This window comes from Ascaphus truei, chromosome 1 (genome assembly GCF_040206685.1).
Source record: "Ascaphus truei isolate aAscTru1 chromosome 1, aAscTru1.hap1, whole genome shotgun sequence".
In the NCBI taxonomy this organism is placed as follows: domain Eukaryota; kingdom Metazoa; phylum Chordata; class Amphibia; order Anura; family Ascaphidae; genus Ascaphus; species Ascaphus truei.
This window is the reverse complement of record NC_134483.1, coordinates 477,121,471-477,141,470: the sequence shown is the minus strand read 5'-3', so window position 1 is coordinate 477,141,470 and position 20,000 is coordinate 477,121,471. Positions and strand designations below refer to the sequence as shown.

Here is a 20,000-nt window from a genome sequence, read left to right as displayed (position 1 = left end):
AACACTATGTTGGATGAACTATTTTAGGACTCCTATCCTTTATATCAGGGGTGCGCAAACTTATTTTCTCTGTGCCCCCCTGCCCGCTCGCACCCCGCCTTACCTTTTCTCCGGTGGTTTCTGACGTCATGTGACATCACATTGCCATGACAACACGGCGTCATGTGACCCCGCTGCGTCATTTGACGACATGTCGCCAGAAGCCGCCGGAGACAAGGTAAGGGACTTGGAGGCCTCGCGCGCTCCCACAGCGTTTAAATGTGTGGAAGAGCCCAGAGACTCTAAGTGCTGCACCCACCCCAGAAAGTTTTGCGCGCCCCCTAGTTTGCACACTCCTGGTTTATATGACCTCTACTGAAAACAAAAATCTTGCCACACAGTTTGCAACTTTCTCTGACTTTAAGTAAAGTCATCTAGCCCAGGGGTGCGCAAACTTTTTCCCCTGCGCCCCCCTCCCCCTCTCTTACGTTGTCTCTGGTGTCAAATGACGCCACAGGGTCATGTGACCCCATGGCAACATGACCCCGCGGCGTGAATTGATGTCGCATTGCCATGGCGACGCGTCGCCTGAAGCCATCGGAGACAAGGTAAGAGAACTTAGAGGCCTTGTGCGGTCCCCCAGCATTTAATTTAAATGCTTTGGGGAAGAATACGGGGCCTCTGTAAGTGCCGTGCCTACTCTCCACCCCCCACCCCCAAAAAAAATCTCATGCCCCCCCAGTTTACGCATCCTAATCAGGGATGCGGCAGCAGGGGAATTAATTATTTTAATTGTCAACCCAAAGCTACTAATTGAACATGGTTAACGTAATTAGTTTAGAAAGACATCTATGCGTGAACAAGGCATCACATTTGCTTGGTTTTGGCACCACTCATTAGCTTTAGAATTCCACTTTAAGGGCAGGCTGCATTTTTTCAAACTAGTCACATACGACAAAATAAAATCTAAAATAACATTTTCCTCACAGGAGGCAGCCATTATGGATTGGTGATGTCATTTATGATGCTGGAAGGCTTAAGTGAATTGAAATACATCCCTTTAGCTTCTGCTTCTTTGGGACATCACACTTCTTCATCTAGTGTTTCAGGTTACAGCAGCAGAAGAAAAATTTGTGTTTTCTCAGAAGGCTGAGGAGTCAGAGTAAGGCACGTTCTATAGTGCCGGGCGCGTGCTACGCCGTGCACGTGCGCTGATTTTTAGTTGGCTGACGTTAGTCAGCCTTTCTATAGAAGGGCCGCGCGCACGGCAGGGAGATGGGAGCCGACAGACAGCGGCGAAGATGAAGAAATTCGTCTCTTTGCGCCGCTGCCTGCGCTCAAATGTATGTGTGTATGCATGTATGCGTGTTTGTATGGATGGATGGATGGATGTGTGTGTGTGTGTGTGTGTGTGTGTGTGGGGGGGGGGGGGTAAATAAATGCACACACAAAATTTTTTTTTAACTTTTTTAATTTAAAAAAATCTTACTTACACAACATATACACGCATATACACGCACATACATTTTTGTTTCGGGTACAGTTCTTGCTTATCAGCTACTAATATTTCTGTTTGATTAACAATGGCTTCATAATTCAACAATAAAGACAATTAAAAAAGACCTGTAAATTTAAAGCTCAACCAGCAGTCTTATCACTGTAAGAGATTAGATAAAGATTGGGAAAAAACTTTCAAGGAAACATTAAAAGTTAAAAATAATATATACTACTTGTCTAGGTTTTTTTTTTTTTTTTTAATGTTCCTCATTTAAGAAATGAGACCCATACAATATTAAAATGAGGCGAATGGGCTGTGGAAACAGGGAACCTCATCATATCATTGATTTGTATCATATAGTATTTATGTGTAGGAGGTTTGAGACCTTGCAGGTGAGAGAAAATATGATCTTTAATAAAATCTCACAGTACGAGGATGTCGTAACTTGGGATTTCTAATTCTGTATTGCTTCAGGCTCTGAGAATACTAGTAATGAAGATTACCAAAGTATCGCATTGTATTTTGAAGGAGAAAAGAAACATTTTCAGGCCGGCAAGTTTTTCTTGCTTTGTGGACAACACGCGAGGGTGAGTTATGGCATCAAACTATAAATGGGATGCAAGCTTTTTAACACAATACAAGAACAAATATTGGATGTACCGTATGTGTAGTCCAAATCTACATCTTTATTTGTATATGAACAATGTGATTTTTTTTTTTAATTGTTTTATTGTTTTATCCTTTCCTTCATCCTTTTTATCTTTGATCAAATCTGCCATAAGTAATTCAGTGCGGACATCAAGTACCAATTTTCTTGGCAATTAGAATTAGTCTTTGTACAGCTTTCCAGGCCTTTGTGGAATGAATAGTGTTCAATATGTACAATAATGTAGTGATATAACATAAATAAGAGTTTTTAAACTCAGGAGAGTGACACCCCAACATCTCACATCACTTCCAAGAAAAAAAAAATAGTTGTATTATTTATAACGCGCCAACATATTCCGTAGCGCAGTACAATAGGGCTGGAGGACAAACAATAAAATAACAAGCATTACGATACAGAAAGAGGTTCCTGCCCCAAGGAGCTTACACTCTATAAGGAGGAGTAAGTGGTAACATAAGGTGCAGCGGGTAAGAAAATTGGTGTGTGTCGGATAGCTGCTTGTTGGTGGAAGGAGTTGGCGTTGGGGAAGAGGTGGGACTGTGCGGAGGTAGAGCAGTGAGAGCAGCGTAAAGATGGAAAGGCTTCAATATACATAGGAAACTCTTTACCCAAAACCAATAACGGAGCAGAGCTGCGTGACTCGGGTATTATGTCCTAGAGCAGGGGTATGCAAACTTTTCAGTCTGCGCCCCCCTGTCTGCTCTCCCCCCCACCCCCCAGCTCGCGTCCCCCTCCTTACCTTGCCTTTGGCGTCAAATGAAGCTGCGGGGTCAAGTGATGTCACGTTGCCATGGCAATATGACATCACGTGACCCCGCAACGTCATTTGACGCCGTGTTGCCATGGCGACGCGTCATCGAAGACAAGGTAAGGGAAGTTGCAGGGCCCTCACGCGATCCCCGGCTTTTAATTTAAATGCCTTGGGGAAGAGCGTGGGGCCTCTGCAACCGCAGCGCCCCCCTGGAAAATCTTGTGCCCTGCAGTTTGTGCACCCCTGTACTAGAGAGTCTGAGGTAAAAAGAATTCAGCTGCACAGCATACAGACCCTCACGCAGACATGCAGGGCTCTGTGGTTCTCTCCTTTCCTCATAATGTTAAGCCCATCCACACTGACTTCTTCATTAGAAATAGTCTGGTGCATTTGATGATAGCATTTAGAAAAACAAAAACATATTTCACCTCTCTAATATATCTCATGTTGTCTCATATTCTTTTTGCAAGTTATGTCTATATCTTGTGAAGAAAGCCAATACTACGGTACTACCTGTATTGTTGAGATGTTTTATTTTGATTCATACAGACCCACTATCTTACAGTATGTCATTTTATCAGACATCTGTCGGAAGGTGATGACCCTTTTAAAAGACTATTTCAGAGAATGATCTCAAAACTTAAAGTACAGCTTTAAAGGCACCTCTAGGTACATCTAGACACTGATGGGTAGCTGACATTATTGAGTGACAAGTAGAGTTTATGCAAATATACTTCTTTAACCATTCTTTATCTTTCTTTATAATTTTGTTTCAGGCACTGAAACACTTCCTACAATGCCCAAACATAGACGACAATAAGGCAATAGAAATGGCGATTGAAACGGTAAGAAACCAGTAGAGAAATAGGGAAATCAAGAGGTAGCTTGCAGTATATACCTACAGCAAAGGACCATACAATATAAATAACAACTAAAAATCATTATTTAAGTAATTAGGCTGGATCCAGTAATAGTTGCAAATTTGTGGTTTTTATCCATTGAAACAGCAAATTTGTAATTTGTATACCAGCCAGTATAGAAAGCTGAAATTCAAGTTTCTGTTGGTGACGTAAAGATCAGAGTTTGTCTGCATAGCTTTGCCAGTTCCAACGATACAATAAAATGCAGTGTATAGGTGAGTTTGACATAAAGGCAGTGCAGGACAGCAGAAAAAAGGCACAAAACCACACAGAAATTACAACCTCGCAAACTGATTTTTAACACTGCAAGCTTGCAGATCTTTTCCTCAGACCAGTGAGAATACGTTGGGGTGGCCAATTCCAGTCCTCATGAGCCACCAGCAGGTCAGGTTTTAAGGATATTCTTGCTTCAGCACAATTGGCTCAGTCGCTGATTGCGCAGTCCTGTGCTGCAGCAGGGATATCCTTAAAATCTGACCCGTTGATCGCCTTTGAGGACTGGAGTTGGCCACCCCTGGTCTACAGCATAGGAATTATCAGGAAAAACTAAAGGACCTTAATAGACGGGAGAGAACAGAGAAGTGAGGTGCGGAGGATATGGTTAAAACTTGAGATAATATATCTAGGGTTTTAGCAAGGGAAGCATACTACAGAGAATGAGAAGTGCTCAGGGGAATTGTGAGGAAGACGTTCTTTCCGTAAACGTGGTGGATTCTTGGAATCGCCTCCCAACTGGAGGTGGCAGGGGTTAGTACGGGAATTCAGGAATTCAGAAATGCTGGGAATAAACATATTCTAAGTACGAAAAGAAGAGGAGCAACAGGGTCTCAAGTGGTGCAGCAAATATGAAAATTGACAGACTAGGGGGGCCAAATTTTGCATGTCTGTTCTCTCTAGCACAAATCTTATAGAAAATGTGAAAGGGTTGCAGTTATTATTATGCATGTATTTCTCATGGCTGCATTTGCAGTATAAATGATTTACATTTCATATATTTCTTTCTGGATAGGTTGGGCAAGCAAAAGATGAACTCTTGACCAATCAGCTCATAGACTATCTGATGGGTGAAAGTGACGGCATGCCTAAGGTACTCTTCTGGAACTGGAGGTTACGTTGTGTTGACATTTCTAGGAGTAGCTTGCAGGTTTTTAAGACGTGGAAATAAATCCTGTTGTATATTAACCTTTTTATAATTTTAGGTACATAGATAGACAGACGAAACAGCTACAGTGAATTCCATTGATCCATCTGTCAATGGATCTGCACTCATGCTAGGGCACGTTATTCAGTGTCCTCCAACCCAGATAAATCAGTGTAACTGATATGAATACTATTGGGGTTTATTGCATCTAATGTTAGCTGCAGTTTTCCATTAGGAAATTTGAATACAAATACTCTATGAATTTATTAGAATTTTTACTATAGTAAATTCGTACAAAAGTGTTTTGTATGTATAAAAGTATGTGTGTATGAAAGTATATGCCCTCAATTAATTTTCGTATGTATATCTTTATTTATATAGCGCCATTCATGTACATAGCGCTTCACAGCAGTAATACACGTGACAATAATATAAATAACAAATAATACAAATAACACATAATATAAATAACACATAATGGGGAGAAGTGCTTCAGACATAAAAGTAACATTTAGGAAAAGGAGTCCCTGCTCCGAAGAGCTTACAATCTAATTGGTTGGTAGGAAGAACGTACAGAGACAGGAGGGCGTTCTGGTAAGTGCGTCTGCGGGGGGCCAAGGTTTATGTATGAGGTGTTAATTATCAACCATGGAGCTACTCATATGCTTCCTTAAGCAGTTGTGTTTTGAGGTGGGTCTTAAATGTGGATAGTTATTAGTGCACCCGATCCAGCATTAACTCCCATTCAAGTTATTGGGAGTGAAAGCCGGATTGGTTGCACAAACTCATGACAACGCTTGAACAATCTGCCCCTTAATGAGGTATTTTTTTAAAGGGATTCTTCAGTGGAGAATATTACTACCTACTGCAATGAGAGCACTAGCTTCTCAGTTACTTCGTTTGGGTCAATCTACACTGGATTTTTACCCATTGCTATATTTTATAGCAGATTAGCTGAGAAACCCGGCGTTGCCCGGGATGTAATTTTGGGGGGGCGGACGACAGGGTTGGGCTTCCCCCGGGTGACTGGGTGACTGACTGAATGGGTGGGTGACTGGGTGACTGACTGAATGGGTGGGTGACTGAATGGGTGGGTGACTGACTGAATGGGTGGGTGACTAGGTGACTGAGTGGGTGGGTGACTGAGTGAGTGGGTGGGTGGGTGACTGAGTGGGTGGGTGACTGAGTGGGTGGGTGACTGAGTGAGTGGGTGGGTGACTGAGTGAGTGGGTGACTGAGTGAGTGGGTGGGTGACTGAGTGGGTGGGTGGGTGACTGAGTGGGTGGGTGACTGAGTGAGTGGGTGACTGTGTGAGTGGTTGGGTGACTGAGTGAGTGGGTGAGTGGGTGAAAGTGGGTGACTGGGTGAAAGTGACTGGGTGACTGGGTGTGTGGGTAGGTGTGTGGGTGACTGGGTGTGTGGGTGACTGAGTGAGTGGGTGGGTGACTAAGTGAGTAGGTGGGTGACTGGGTGGGTGGGTGAGTGGGTGACTGGGTGAAAGTGGGTGACTGGGTGAAAGTGACTGGGTGGGTGTGTGGGTGACTGGATGGGTGTGTTTGTGACTGGGTGACAGTGCGTGGGTGGGAGAAGGTGGGTGACTTACCTTGATCCCGTGGCATCTGGCTGGGGCAGGAGGTGAGTTCGGGAAGCTGGCGGGGGGAGGGGCAAGAGTGGCAGGAGGCCCGCGCCGCGCTCACCCTCCGTCTGGGAGCCGGTGCACGTGAGGAGGAGGCCCGCGCCGCGCTTCCCCTCTGTCCAGGAGCCGGCGCACGTGAGGGGGAGTGCAGGAGGCCCGGGCCGCGCCGCGCTTTTCCTCGTTGTGAGCGAGGGGGGAGGAGCCTGGAGTTTGCTGCTGAGCAGGAGGGCCGCGCTTCCCCTCTCCGGAAGCAGCGCACGGTGAGGGTGATGGTGCGGCTGGGGATGTTGCGGAGCGTGGGGATTTGGGTGAGGTGGGAAGGGGGAGAGAGTGAGGGGCACCAGGAGAGGAGGGGCACCGGGAGAGGAGGGGGGGTGTGTGGAAGGTGAGCTGCGGTCCAACTGACGGGGGAGAGTGAGGCCAAGCAACAGAGTGTGTGTGTGTGTGTGTGTGTGTGTGTGTGTGTGTGTCGTCACTCCGCCTCAGGCCAATGAGAGGTGTGGGGGCGGGTGGCCCAAGGGACCAATGAGATTTCCCCTAGGGACACAGGAAGATGCAGACAGGCATACAGTGCTTTCACAAATATATAATAAGATAAAAACACCTAATTTTCACAGATTTTCACCCCCCCCCCCTCATGTTTAACATTACAATAGGAGATCATTGGATGAGAATAAATGAACAGAATGTGTGCATTAATAAACTATTGCTTTGATTTTAGAAAATGGCTATACTGTATTGTTTACTGCACTGAAATAATTATTTATCAATTTCTGTTAGGATGCCAAATACCTTTTCCGTTTATACATGGCACTGAAGCAATACAGAGAGGCGGCTAGGACTGCAATCATCATTGCCAGAGAGGAACAGTCTGCAGGTAGGCCATCCAACAGTGGATGTAGTAGATGATGATCAAAGATTGTTGAAAGTCTTCTGTGTTCATTAGGTGAACACATTAGATATTGTTATCTCTGTGGGTAAAACACATGGAATCCAGGATTCAAGGATTACCAATGATAATATTTTAGTTGTGTTTATGCATCTCATACAATGTAATATTCTTTTTGCTTAGGAAAAAGGTCATCTATATCACCATGTTGGTAATGTCATTTTGTTTTCTGTTTTACAGCAGCTATAATTAGTTTGTAGAATTAATTTCTCCAACCAATTTTGTGTATGCAGTTTCATTAGAAATTGTAGCTAAGATAAAAACATAATATGTACCATAGAATTGCAGCTCTGCAACTGGTTGGTATCTGCAATATAGGACTACTGGTGTTGCAGTTACATAGTTGGTGACAAATCATTGTGGTTTACTAATTGCTATTCAACTCTACATGACGTCTACAATGATTTGGTGCAGTACAGTATGATACAATGGACAATTACCATTCTTGTTGAACAATATCGGTAATACCTGGGTTCAGGATCCCAAACTGTTCTGTTTCATGTAGCAGTCCCTGGAACTATATGTATATACAACATATGTATGAATATAAAAATGTATGTATTTTAAATAACATTGGGTTACTATTACATTTCCATACAGGACCATTCACTGAAAATGGGTCTTGAGCGCAGCTATTTAACCAGTTCCCCAAAGGGGCCAGGTCAGAAAACACTTAGGAGGGCCATAAGCTTATTGTAATATAATTTTAGATTACATTTAAAGACCTGAAAATGATAATATTTTGCTAGCATTTATAACATCTGTACCATATATATTTACATTAACCAAACTTACAAGTGAATTTTACTGTGAAAAAATGCATTTTGCTCCCGCTAATTTCATACTAGTTGTATGGGCGGCTGAGAGTCCGAGGCCACATCAAGTACCCGCGGTTGGCTAGCTTGAGTCCTGGTTTAGAGGGTGAATTATGGTCCTGACATTTAGTTCTAGAAAACATCTTAACTTTGATCTTCCTTCTTGTGCGGCGCACACGCGTTTTTTGTTACCCCCTTTACGATTTTTTCATCTGGACCAATTTCAACCATATTTCAAGTCATCTATCGCCCAGCTACCTCTACTCATCCCCCTTCTGCCTTTCTCTCTCACTTTGAATCCTGGCTCTCTTTCTTTCTCTCCTCAGACTCCCCTGTTCTTCTCCTTGGGGACTTCAACTGCCACATTGATGACCCCTCTCTCCCTTGGGCTTCCCGCTTTCTCTCTCTAACCTCTTCTTTTGGCCTTCAACAGTGGACTGCAGCCAGCACCCACAAGGATGGCCACTACTTAGACTTGGTTTTCACTAAAAACTTATCTCTCTCCGATTTCTCCATTTCCCCCTTTCCTCTCTCTGACCATCACCTCATCTTATTCTCTCTATCTCGCTTCTCCCCTTCTCCACCTCCATCTACCCCCCGGTTCTGCAGAAACCTGCGCTCTATTCACTTACCTGACTTTGAGTCCACTTTACGCTCCTCCCTCTCCTCTCTCAGCTCTGCTACAGACCCTGACAACCTGGTCAGGAACTACAACTCTGTCTTGTCCTTGTCTCTTGATCTACATGCCCCGCTTTCTCTCTGCCGCCCTCGCCCTTCTAATCCTAGACCCTGGCTAAATTCCCACACGCGCATGCTGCGTTCCTCCACTCGTTTCTCTGAACGCCTCTGGAGCAAATCTCATACTCTCGCAGACTTCCTTCACTACAAATTTATGCTATCCTGTTTCAACTCTGCCCTCTCGCAAGCTAAACAAGCCTACTTTTCTGCACTAATCAACATGCACAAGTCTAACCCATGCTGACTGTTCTCTGTCTTTGATACTCTACTCAAACCACCCTCAGCTGCCTCTCCTTCCTCCATCTCCACTCAGGACTTTGCTGACTATTTTAAGGAAAAGGTGGAATCCATACGTCAGAACATCCCCTCTGTTTCTTCCTCCCATCCTACACCTCTTCCTAACTCTCCTCCTGCCTTCCTTGACTCTTTTTCTACTGTCTCAGAGGAGGATGTGCCGCTGTTGATCGCCTCTTCTCCATCTACCACTTGCCCTCTTGACCCCATTCCCTCCCATCTCCTAAAACCTCTTGCTCCTACTATAATCCCTACGCTCACACACATTTTTAACTCCTCCCTCTGCTCTGGAACCTTTCCATCCTCCTTCAAACATGCAACAGTCATACCATTACTCAAAAACAGCAAGCTTGACCCTACCGGTCTTTCTAACTATCGACCTGTCTCCCTCCTGCCTTTTGCCTCTAAACTCCTTGAACGTCTTGTATTCTCTCGCTTGCTCCATTTTCTCAACACCTATTCTCTCCTAGACCCTATACAATCTGGCTTCCGCACTGCTCACTCCACGGAAACAGCCCTCACTAAAATAACTGACGACCTCCATGCTGCCAAAGACAGAGGTCATTACACTCTGCTCATATTACTCGACCTCTCTGCTGCATTTGACACCGTGGACCACCCTCTTCTCCTTCACATTCTCCATACTCTTGGTATTCGTAACAAAGCTCTATCCTGGATCTCCTCTTACCTCTCCCATCGTACTTTCAGTTTCTCTTCTGCTAACACCTCCTCCTCCTCTATTGATCTCTTTCTGGGGGTACCCCAGGGCTCTGTCCTGGGACCTCTTCTCTTTTCTCTGTACACACTCTCTCTAGGTGACCTAATAACATCTTTTGGGTTTAAATATCACCTCTATGCTGATGACACACAAATATACTTTTCACACCCGACCTTACACCTGCTGTACAAACCAAAGTTTCTGAATGTCTCTCTGCTATATCATCCTGGATGGCCCTCCGTCGCCTTAAACTCAACATGGCTAAAACAGAGCTCCTCATACTTCCTCCCAAACCTGGCCCTTCTACCTCCTTCCACATTACTGTTGGAACTACGATCATTCACCCAGTAGCCCAAGCACGCTGCCTAGGGGTCACACTCGACTCCTCTTTCACATTCACCCCTCACATCCAAAACATTTCTAAAACTTGTCGCTTTTTCCTCCGCAATATAACAAAGATACGCCCTTTCCTCTGTTGCTCGACTGCTAAAACTCTGACTCGGGCCCTCATTCTCTCCCGTCTTGATTACTGTAACCTCCTGCTGTCCAGCCTTCCTGCCTCTCATCTGTCTCCCCTACAATATATCATAAATGCTGCTGCCAGAATCACTCTACTCTTTCCTAGATCTGTCTCAGCATCTCCCCTCATGAAATCCCTCTCCTGGCTTCCGATCAAATCCCGCATCTCATACTCCATTCTTCTCCTCACTTTTAAAGCTTTACACTCTTCTGCCCCTCCCTACATCTCAGCCCTAATTTCTCGCTATGCACCATCCCGACTCTTGCGTTCTGCTCAAGGATGTCTTCTTTCTACCCCCTTTGTATCTAAAGCCCTCTCCCGCCTTAAACCTTTTTCACTGACTACCCCACACCTCTGGAATGCCCTTCCCCTCAGTACCTGACTAGCACCCTCTCTATCCACCTTTAAGACACACTTGCTTAAAGAAGCATATGAATAGCACTGAAGATATTCTGAACACATGATACATAAAGCTTGGCCCCCTGCAGACGCACTTACCAGAACTCCCTTCTACTGTCTCTGTACGTTCTCCCTACCTACCAATTAGACTGTAAGCTCCTCGGGGCAGGGACTCCTCTTCCTTAATGTTACTTTAATGTCTAAAGCACTTATTCCCATGATCTGTTATTTATATTATCTGTTATTTATTTGATTACCACATGTATTACTACTGTGAAGCACTATGTACATTAATGGCGCTATATAAATAAAGACATACAATATTTGATTGAGTTATAGGTAGAGGTCCACGCATTACCTATAAATAGATAGATATATATGGAAATGTGGTGTATTTTACATTTTTACATTTAGAAAATTCCAGTGACCTAATACTTGATTCCAAACAGCGTGTAGGAAGAATTCTAGAGAAAACTTCCTAGGACTAATTTACTGTAACATGCAATATGATACAAAAAAACTCCAAAGAAACCAGGCCTGATTTAAACTTGTACACTTCACTTCATAATTTTCTGTCTTTGTAAATAAGCACTGGTAATAATTTGTTTTTCTTTCAAAAGGTAATTATCGAAATGCACATGATGTCCTTTTCAGTATGTATACGGAGCTGAGAACGAATAAAATTAAAATCCCATCGGAAATGGCCACAAACTTAATGATACTACACAGCTATATTTTAGTCAAGGTAACAAATTACATCTGCATAAAACTTTGTTCTAAAAAAATATATTTGTAATTGACCTCTTGATTGGTGTAAACATGCATTGCTGGTTAATAGTCTGGAAATCCTGAAAATGATTAAGTTTCCATGTACTGTAGATCAGGGGTGCTCAACTCCAGTTCTCAAGCCCCCCCCTCCCCTCCCCAACAGGTCAGATTTATGGATATCCCTGCTTCAGCACAGGTGAGCGACTGAGCCACTGATGCTGAAGTAGGGATATCCCTAAAACCTATAGAAGAAGAAGAAAAGAGCAAAAACAGTGCACTGCCAGGGAGCCAGGTGGTAGGAAAAATAAAATTCTATTTATTCAGCAACACTCGGTTACATAACCCCAGGGGGTGAGACAAAAACTCCTACGTGTAGCGGACCGTAGGGGTCCTTTATCAAGATCCTTGATTGTTACCTTCAGGAGACGGGTGTTTTGGTGATTCACATATCACACTTCATCGTTATACCCACTCCTTTATATACTCTGTCCTCTAGTCCGGATTAATCATTATGGACATTTGTGCTTGAAGTTCCACCATCTCTGGAGCACCCATTTCTCCATATACCCATATCCCTAAAACCTGAACTGTTGGGGAGCGTTGAGGACTGGATTTGAGCACTGTAAATCCCAGAGAATATGGAATTACCCAGTATACCGAGGCTGCTAACAGGTAGTGCACACACTTTATGGCAACTTGATTGAAGAGAGACCCAGCAATGATTAATGAAACAATAAGCCTCCGGCATTGAAAACAGGGAGTTGGGTAATAGTAAGCCGGATAGAGGTACAGGGGGACACCTCCCTAAGGGGCGCCCCCAAGTAAATCACAGCCCGGCACTAACCGCCTCAATAATCTCCCTGAAATACCGCGTGGAGGTTAGGAGTACTCACGAAAAAGCCGTCCCTGTTGGTGCAGGGAATTCTGCAGCGGCTTCCTCCTCTGGTGTAGCTGGCGTCAGCGTGCTCCTCCGGAAATGATGACACAGGAAGAAGGGGGTAGGATGGTCCGTGGTTCACAGCAACTTCAGCAGCCAACGCATGGATGTCTAAAAAAACTTTATTGATCGCTAGCAGCAAACATCAGGCAACCACTCTAACATGTTTCGTCCAGGCTATGGACTATACCTATATCTATTTGGCTGCCATACACTATCAGCACTCTTTGAAAAAGTCCATAGCCTGGACGAAACATGTTAGAGTGGTTGCCTGATGTTTGCTGCTAGCGATCAATAAAGTTTTTTTAGACATCCATGCGTTGGCTGCTGAAGTTGCTGTGAACCACGGACCATCCTACCCCCTTCTCACTGTAAATCCCAGCCTGCTGAAGAGCTCACACCTTGGTGTATGCAGTTCAGCAACTTTTACAGAATTGGTTACTGTCAGATGCAATGTCATTTAAGTGGAATGTGCATGAGTTATTTTTATCTAAAAATAGCACGTGCATTATAGGTGTTTGTTTACATGTAGCTTGTGGAGAACAAAATAATTCTAAATCTGTGTATTTGTTTTTTAGATCCATGTTAAGCGTGGAGATCATATAAAAGGAGCTCGTTTGCTAATTCGCGTTGCCAGCAATATCAGTAAATTTCCTTCCCGTGAGTATCAGAAGGAACCTAGAGAAATGTTATAGACCCTGTAATGATGTGTGTTTGCAGCTATTGGCGGAAAGTCAGAGCCAGTTGCGTGACATGTTATTATGAAGCACAATGCAATGTTAGGGCTTAGGAGAATTATACACATTTGTACGGTCTACCAAAACATGCTATGACATACTAAGGCTGTGTTTATAGTACTGGCGACCGCGACGTTGCGCAGCAGCGTAGCAAGTACACGCAGTCTGCCGCGGGTGCCCATAGTGGGCGCGAATGCTGACGTCAGGCGGTCGCGATCGCTGGAAGTCAAAAGCATTTTGACTTCTTCAGCGATCGGCGCGTGACGTCAGCGGCAATGAGGGCGAACTGCTCACTGCCAGGCCCCCCGACGCCCTCTCCTGTCTCCTGCACCAGAGTGCAGGAAATGCTATAGGGACGGCGAAGGCTGACGTCACGCAGTCGCGTTGCTATTGCCCTTTCTATAAATGCAGCCTAAGAAATGTGCATTAAGGCACAACACAGAACTGCCTACATTTACATAATCCGATGTGCTTCATTTACTTATAGAAAACCTAATGAAAAAATGAGATTCTCTTTGACTTTGCGAAACGCATAATACAGCAATCCATAATGCATGTTTTTTAATATATATTTATGACCTTTTTTTTAAAACACGTGCAGCTGTTTCGCAGCATGGATTGCTGTAATAAGCGGTTTATAAAGCCAAACATATCTGGAAGAAACAATATGGCCACTGGGGTCAGCCTCACTCTGACGGTCACCAGTAACTGTGACATTATCGTGAACTGAAAGTACTGGCAAAAGTTTAAAAAAAATGTAATATCTCGTCAATAAGGAGGTTTTAAGTGCAGCATTTCAACTCCATTTGACCCCCTGGTTTATATAAGGCTAAAAAAAAAGTTCCTTTCCTCTTCCGATAGATCACATTCAACGCCATCTCCCCCACAAAAATGAGTAGTGAGATTACGCTGTAGCTACTAAGGCTGCATGCACGCTAGCGCGGAGCGGGCGGTGCTTGCCGAGTTTACTTATTGCAATAGTAATCCTCACGACCCCGCTCGTGCTTGGGGAAACACTTCAATTTGATTTTCGAGCGCAGAGCAGTGTCAGATGATCCTGCGCTGACCAATGGGGAAAGAGAGGCAGTATAGACTGAGCGGACAGAGGTGGAAGGGGGGGGGAGGAGCAGAGATAGGTGTGGAGGGAGGTGCTGAGCGGAGAGAGGTGGAAGGGGGGGTGGATGAGCGGAGAGAGGTGGAAGGGGGGGCTGAGCGGGGAGAGGTGTGGGGGGCTGAGAGGTGTGGGGGAGGAAGGCTGAGGTGTGGGGGGCTGAGTGGAGAGAGGTGGAAGGGAGGGCAGGGAGAGGGGGGAGCAGGGGGAGAGGGGTGGGAAGGGGGAAAGAGAATAGAGGGGAGGAGGGAAAGCAGAGAATGGAGGGGATGGGTGGAGGGAATGGAAGGACATACACAGAGACACACACACAGCCCTGATCCAGCCAAGGACACGCCCCTTCCCTTAGTAGCTACGCCCCCCACTCCTCTAAAATTATTGCAGGACAGCCGATCGCTCATGCTTGGAGAGTTGGTGACGTCACCGCTCTTAAGCATGAGCGAGCTCAGCGGCAGCGGGGCTGCCCCAATGTGTTCTACAGCACACGGCTCGCCGTGCGCTGTGCGTACAAGTACCGCCCCTCAATGGGGCTGGGCCCAGTACGCACATTCGCACGCATTTGGCAGCCGCACTGTACTACATTTTTTTTTAAAAGACATGCAAATTGGACTTCCGGTGACGTCACCACGGATGGATGATTAGCTGAGGAGCTCCCAACACCCTCGCAAGAAAAGACTAGAAAAAGCTACCCCCCCCCCCCACACCAAATCGCCCGATTTCAGGTCCCACAACTGCCCCCGACACAGCCGTGATGGCGGCCAAGTCTAAGAAGACCCAGAACACCGTCGCAAAGTTCTTTGCCCCCGCGCCGGGCTGAGCTGGAGCTGAATCCAGACTCCCAAGATGGCGCCGAGGAGTCGGAGCACGCGGCGCCTGACGAACTCCAAGATCATCTGGACTCGGACCCCCCCGTCTTAAATAAAGAATTTTTTAATGCCCTGATCCTCAAAATGAGGAGAGGGGTACAAGAGGATACAGAAAAGGCTCTCCAAAGCATCAGAGGAGACCTGGGAGCCCTGTCTGGGAGATCAGACGAGCTGCAGGCCAAAATCGAGGGAGCCATCAGCTTCCAGTCTGAGGCCCACGAAGAGGTCGCGAGATGCGGGGCCGAAATCAGGGACCTCCAGAACGCCCTGGAGGACCTTGAAAACCGGGAAAGGAGGGAGAACATACGCCTCAGAAATGTACCTGAAGCAATCTCCCACGAGGACCTGCAGGCCTACCTCAGCAGAGTTTTCCTCCAACTGGTGCCGGGCCTCTCTGAGCATGAGCTCCTTATGGATCGGGCCCACCGTGCCCTGGGCCCGAAGCCAACAGACCCCTACCGTCACAGGGACATAATAGTACGGCTACACGCTTATAACACCAAGGAGCGAGTAATGAATGCCGCCAGAGGACAACGCAACATACAAGTGGACGACACAGATATACAGCTGTTCAATGACTTGTCCAGAACTACAATGATGACGAGACGGGAGTTGAAGCCCCTCACCAACTACGTCCACGACCAGGGAGTCAAATATCGCTGGGGGTTCCCTTTCAAGCTAGTGGTGCTCCGCAATGGGCGCCACTGATTTCCTTTCGATCGAATCAAATGGTCCTTTCTCGACAAAACTATGCTCCGGTTTGGTTTCTCGGGTCCGTTCCTCGAAGGGGTACGAGCCCTCTATACAAACCCTGCCGCTCTCTTAAAACTCCAGGGAGGGCACTCCAACCCAATAACGATTAAAAATGGTACCAGGCAAGGTTGCCCCCTATCCCCCCTACTATTTGCCCTATCAATAGAGCCACTAGCTGCAAGGATCAGAGCTGAACCCAGCATAAAGGGCATTCCAATCGCAGACAGGGAATACAAAATATCCCTCTTTGCGGATGACATCATTCTGACCTTGGCCGAACCGCACACCTCCCTCCCCAACCTCGAGAAACTGTTGGACCAATTTAGCCGAGTGTCCGACTACAAAATAAATACGGACAAGTCCGAGGCGCTCACTATTTCTCTCCCAGACCCTACATGGAAACTCCTACAAACTAATTTCAAATATAAGTGGAATAACTCCCACATTAAATATCTAGGGATAAAAATAGCAAGCTCGTACAGCTCGCTATATCAAGCCAACTACCCCCCCCTTTTCCGCCAGATCAAGAGAGACTTGGAGACCTGGCATGCCCATCAGATCTCTTGGTTTGGAAGAATTGTGTCCACCAAAATGAATGTCCTCCCCCGATTACTTTACTATTTTCAAACCCTCCCAGTCCCTGTCCCGCTAGTAGAACTGCGAAACATGCAGGCCCATATTCTCCGCTTTATATGGAAGCAGCGTAGACCAAGGGTGCAGAGATCGGTGCTGTTGGCTTCAAGGACGAGAGGGGATCTGGGCGCCCCGGATGTAGTCAGATACTACCAAGCGGCCCAGCTGAGGCAGGCGGTGGTTTGGAATAACCCCCCGACCTCCAATTGCTGGTTAGAGATAGAAACACACCACGCGGCCCCCACCCCCCTCTCGGCCCTACTATGGTCTCAGGCTCACAAAGGTAGGAGGCCCCTGAGATTTGAGCTCGGGGCAATGAGGTGCACGTGGTCTACTTGGACTAAAGCTAAAGGGAAGCATGGCCTAGCTTCATCCCCCTCACAACTCACCCCCATTTTCGGGAACCCGGACTTCCCACCCGGGTGCTCCTGTACCCAATTTGGCCAATTCCAGGGCCTAAATATCAGAGTGATTGCGGATCTGCTGGAAAGTGATGAGGTCCTGCCCTTCCAAGAACTTAAAAATAAGTTCTCTTCCCCAGACCTCCGCATCTTCAAATACCTTCAGATTAGGCACTTCCTGAGAGCCCAATCCCCTAGCCTAAAATTCCCAGCGTGCACTAGATTCGAGACCCTCTGTCTCAAAGGGGAATATCAGAGAGGCTTAATTTCCAAAGTGTATAGAACATTAGAGGCATCTCAATCCCCCCCCCCCTCACACTCCTATATGCAAAAATGGAGCGCTGATCTAAATACCCCAATCGACCTGGAAGACTGGGAGGATATCTGGGAAGCTGCTACCAGAACATCAATTTGCTCAATCACGAAGGAAAATATTTATAAAATGTTATTCCAATGGTACCTGACTCCGAGTAGACTGAGCCAGATCTACCCAGGCACCTCGGACGTGTGCTGGAGAGGATGTGGTCAAAGGGGGGACATGCCCCATATTTGGTGGGCATGCCCGGAGATCCAGAGGTTCTGGATCAGGATCCAGAGTCTCCTGATTGAAACTTTGGATTTGGAGGTCCCCCTGACGTACGTGCTGGGGAAACCAATTGAAGACCTTCCCGCCCCTATAGCCAGACTTTCCTCGGCGATCCTTACGGCCGCCAGATGCTGCATCGCGGCGGCCTGGAAACAAGTCAAGGCCCCTTCCAGGAGTAATTAAAAAAATAGACGGGGTCATGAATATGGAGAGACTGACAGCCATGTTGAAGCAAATAATGCCTCAATTCTATAGAACCTGGGAGCCTTGGCCAGGTTCGGGGGCCCCGACACTGATGCAAGCCCTGGTCCAACACTGATACCCTCAGGGACGAGGGCCGATGCGCTCTTCCCGCCACAATCCCTTCCCCCCTCCCTCCACCCCTCTCTCCCCCTCTTTTTCCCCATGTCGTTCCCAACTATCCACCCGTCCCTCGTCATCCCCTCTCTTTTCACTACTGAAAATAGAAAAAAAAGGTTTATTGTGTGTCGCAGAATACCTCACTGCCATGTGCCTGTATTTTACAACGATTTGTCATGCTATGCTGTGAATGTTATATCAATATCTACATGTAAGTGCTTTAAAAGACACCAATAAAGGAAAAAAATATTTAAAAAAAAAAAAAGGACATGCAAATTGAGCTTACAACTTGTGACGGAGGCGTGGCCACGCCCTCACCGGCAGTTCAGCCAATGAGGGTGAACCAGCTGTGTGAGGTCATGGCTACGCCCCCACAAAAACCCCACCACGCCCCCCGTCGCAATCTCTCCCTCTTCCCTCAGATCGCACTGAAGCGCTGTGCACGCTCCCCCCGCCGGGCGCGCGTGCTACAGTGCTGACTGGGACCGCAGACTAAGTCATGGCGCCCGTGGAGTAACAAACCCAATGACATAGTAGCTATATCATTGTGCACCAGAAGGATTAATGCGGCATTTCAATAATAAAAATAGTCTCACAGAGGTCACTGCTGTTTTAGTGTAACGTAGATTTCTATGCTAATGTTTTTAATTTTTTTAAATAAAACTGTGTATTCAATAAACCGAAGGAGGGCTGAAAAAGTAACCCGGTGGTAATGTCACTGGGTGAAGCCAGTTTGAATCCCAGTATCAGTTCTCCTTGTGACCTTGGGCAAGTCACGTTATCTCCCTGTGCCTCAGGTACCAGAATTAGATGGTAAGCTCTGCAGGGAAGGGACTCATTGTGCCTGCAAAATGTTATGTACCGCACTGTGTACACAGTTGAGAGCTTGACTAAGGACCACTGTGGTACAAAACGTCGCTCATTTTTCTATATGTTTGACTAGATGGTATGAATAAATTCCATATTGAATTTCATCAGGCGAGTGCAGCAGATATATATATATATATACATACATACATACATACATACATACATACATACGCACACACTAGTTTTAACCTAGTTAGCAGTTAGTTGAGCGAACTTGCGCAGTACCTTTACTCAGTGGATCGAATTGCAATCTATTACTTTGTTCCATAACCCTCTCGTTAGGCATAAATACACACCACGGCCAAATACCACCTTCACCCACCCCCTCTACTCCCAATAAACCGGACACTGGTATTTGACCCCTTCATTACCTTAGCGGTTAGCCGCTTGGGTAATGAAGCTGTGTGTAAATGTATTTTGATTACATAGGATGGAAGCAGGGGTCTCCGGAGCTAATATTAATGCGGGTCAGCTCCGGAAAGTCCCGGCTTCAATCCAATGCAGTAAAAATATTTTGGCGAGATGAGAACCTGCGAGTTGTTTGCGAGTTGCAGCCGAGATGTGAATCTCAGAGCTACTAGAATTGCTCGATATTTCCAAAAATGTGAGTCAAAGCATTTTTTGAGCTCCCGCACGGTGTTTGCGGGAGAGAGACTGATCAGGAAGAAGCAGTTCCCAAACTTGTTCGAGAAGTGCTAAAAATACTCGATGAGTCACTTATCGAAGCTACTAGAATTGGCCCCATAGTGTTTGTTGGAGAGGTATGTTTGCCATTTACCAATGCATTGAAAGCCATTCTGACCATTTCTTTTGGATTTCATGTTTTTTCCCAGTCAGTATGGGTGGATCAACTCATTAAATTGCTGAAGATAGGCAGATAAGGATTAAAAAGCGAAGCGCTAATATTTCTCTTCCCTTGTCATCACTGTTGTAGATATTGTCCCAATCCTGAC

At 46.0% G+C, this 20,000-nt stretch overlaps 1 protein-coding gene across 5 annotated transcripts in view; it reads left to right on the top strand.

Annotated features, from left to right (window-relative positions):
- The window catches only part of WDR19 (WD repeat domain 19), a 116,466-nt gene that overhangs the window by 76,008 nt on the left and 20,458 nt on the right, over positions 1–20,000 (top strand). For 4 of the 5 annotated variants that reach the window (XR_012787652.1, XM_075567849.1, XM_075567836.1 and 1 more), the window contains 7 exons: positions 1,952–2,064; positions 3,672–3,740; positions 4,825–4,902; positions 7,373–7,469; positions 11,646–11,770; positions 13,309–13,390; positions 19,982–20,000. The exon at positions 19,982–20,000 is cut by the window's right edge and continues 132 nt beyond it. Coding sequence is in view for 3 of the 5 variants with exons in the window: in XM_075567849.1 (XP_075423964.1) it covers positions 1,952–2,064; positions 3,672–3,740; positions 4,825–4,902; positions 7,373–7,469; positions 11,646–11,770; positions 13,309–13,390; positions 19,982–20,000 (583 nt within the window). In the remaining 2 variants the exon portion in view is untranslated. The remainder of the gene's footprint in view (positions 1–1,951; positions 2,065–3,671; positions 3,741–4,824; positions 4,903–7,372; positions 7,470–11,645; positions 11,771–13,308; positions 13,391–19,981) is intronic. The other variant, XR_012787654.1, reaches the window with a different exon arrangement.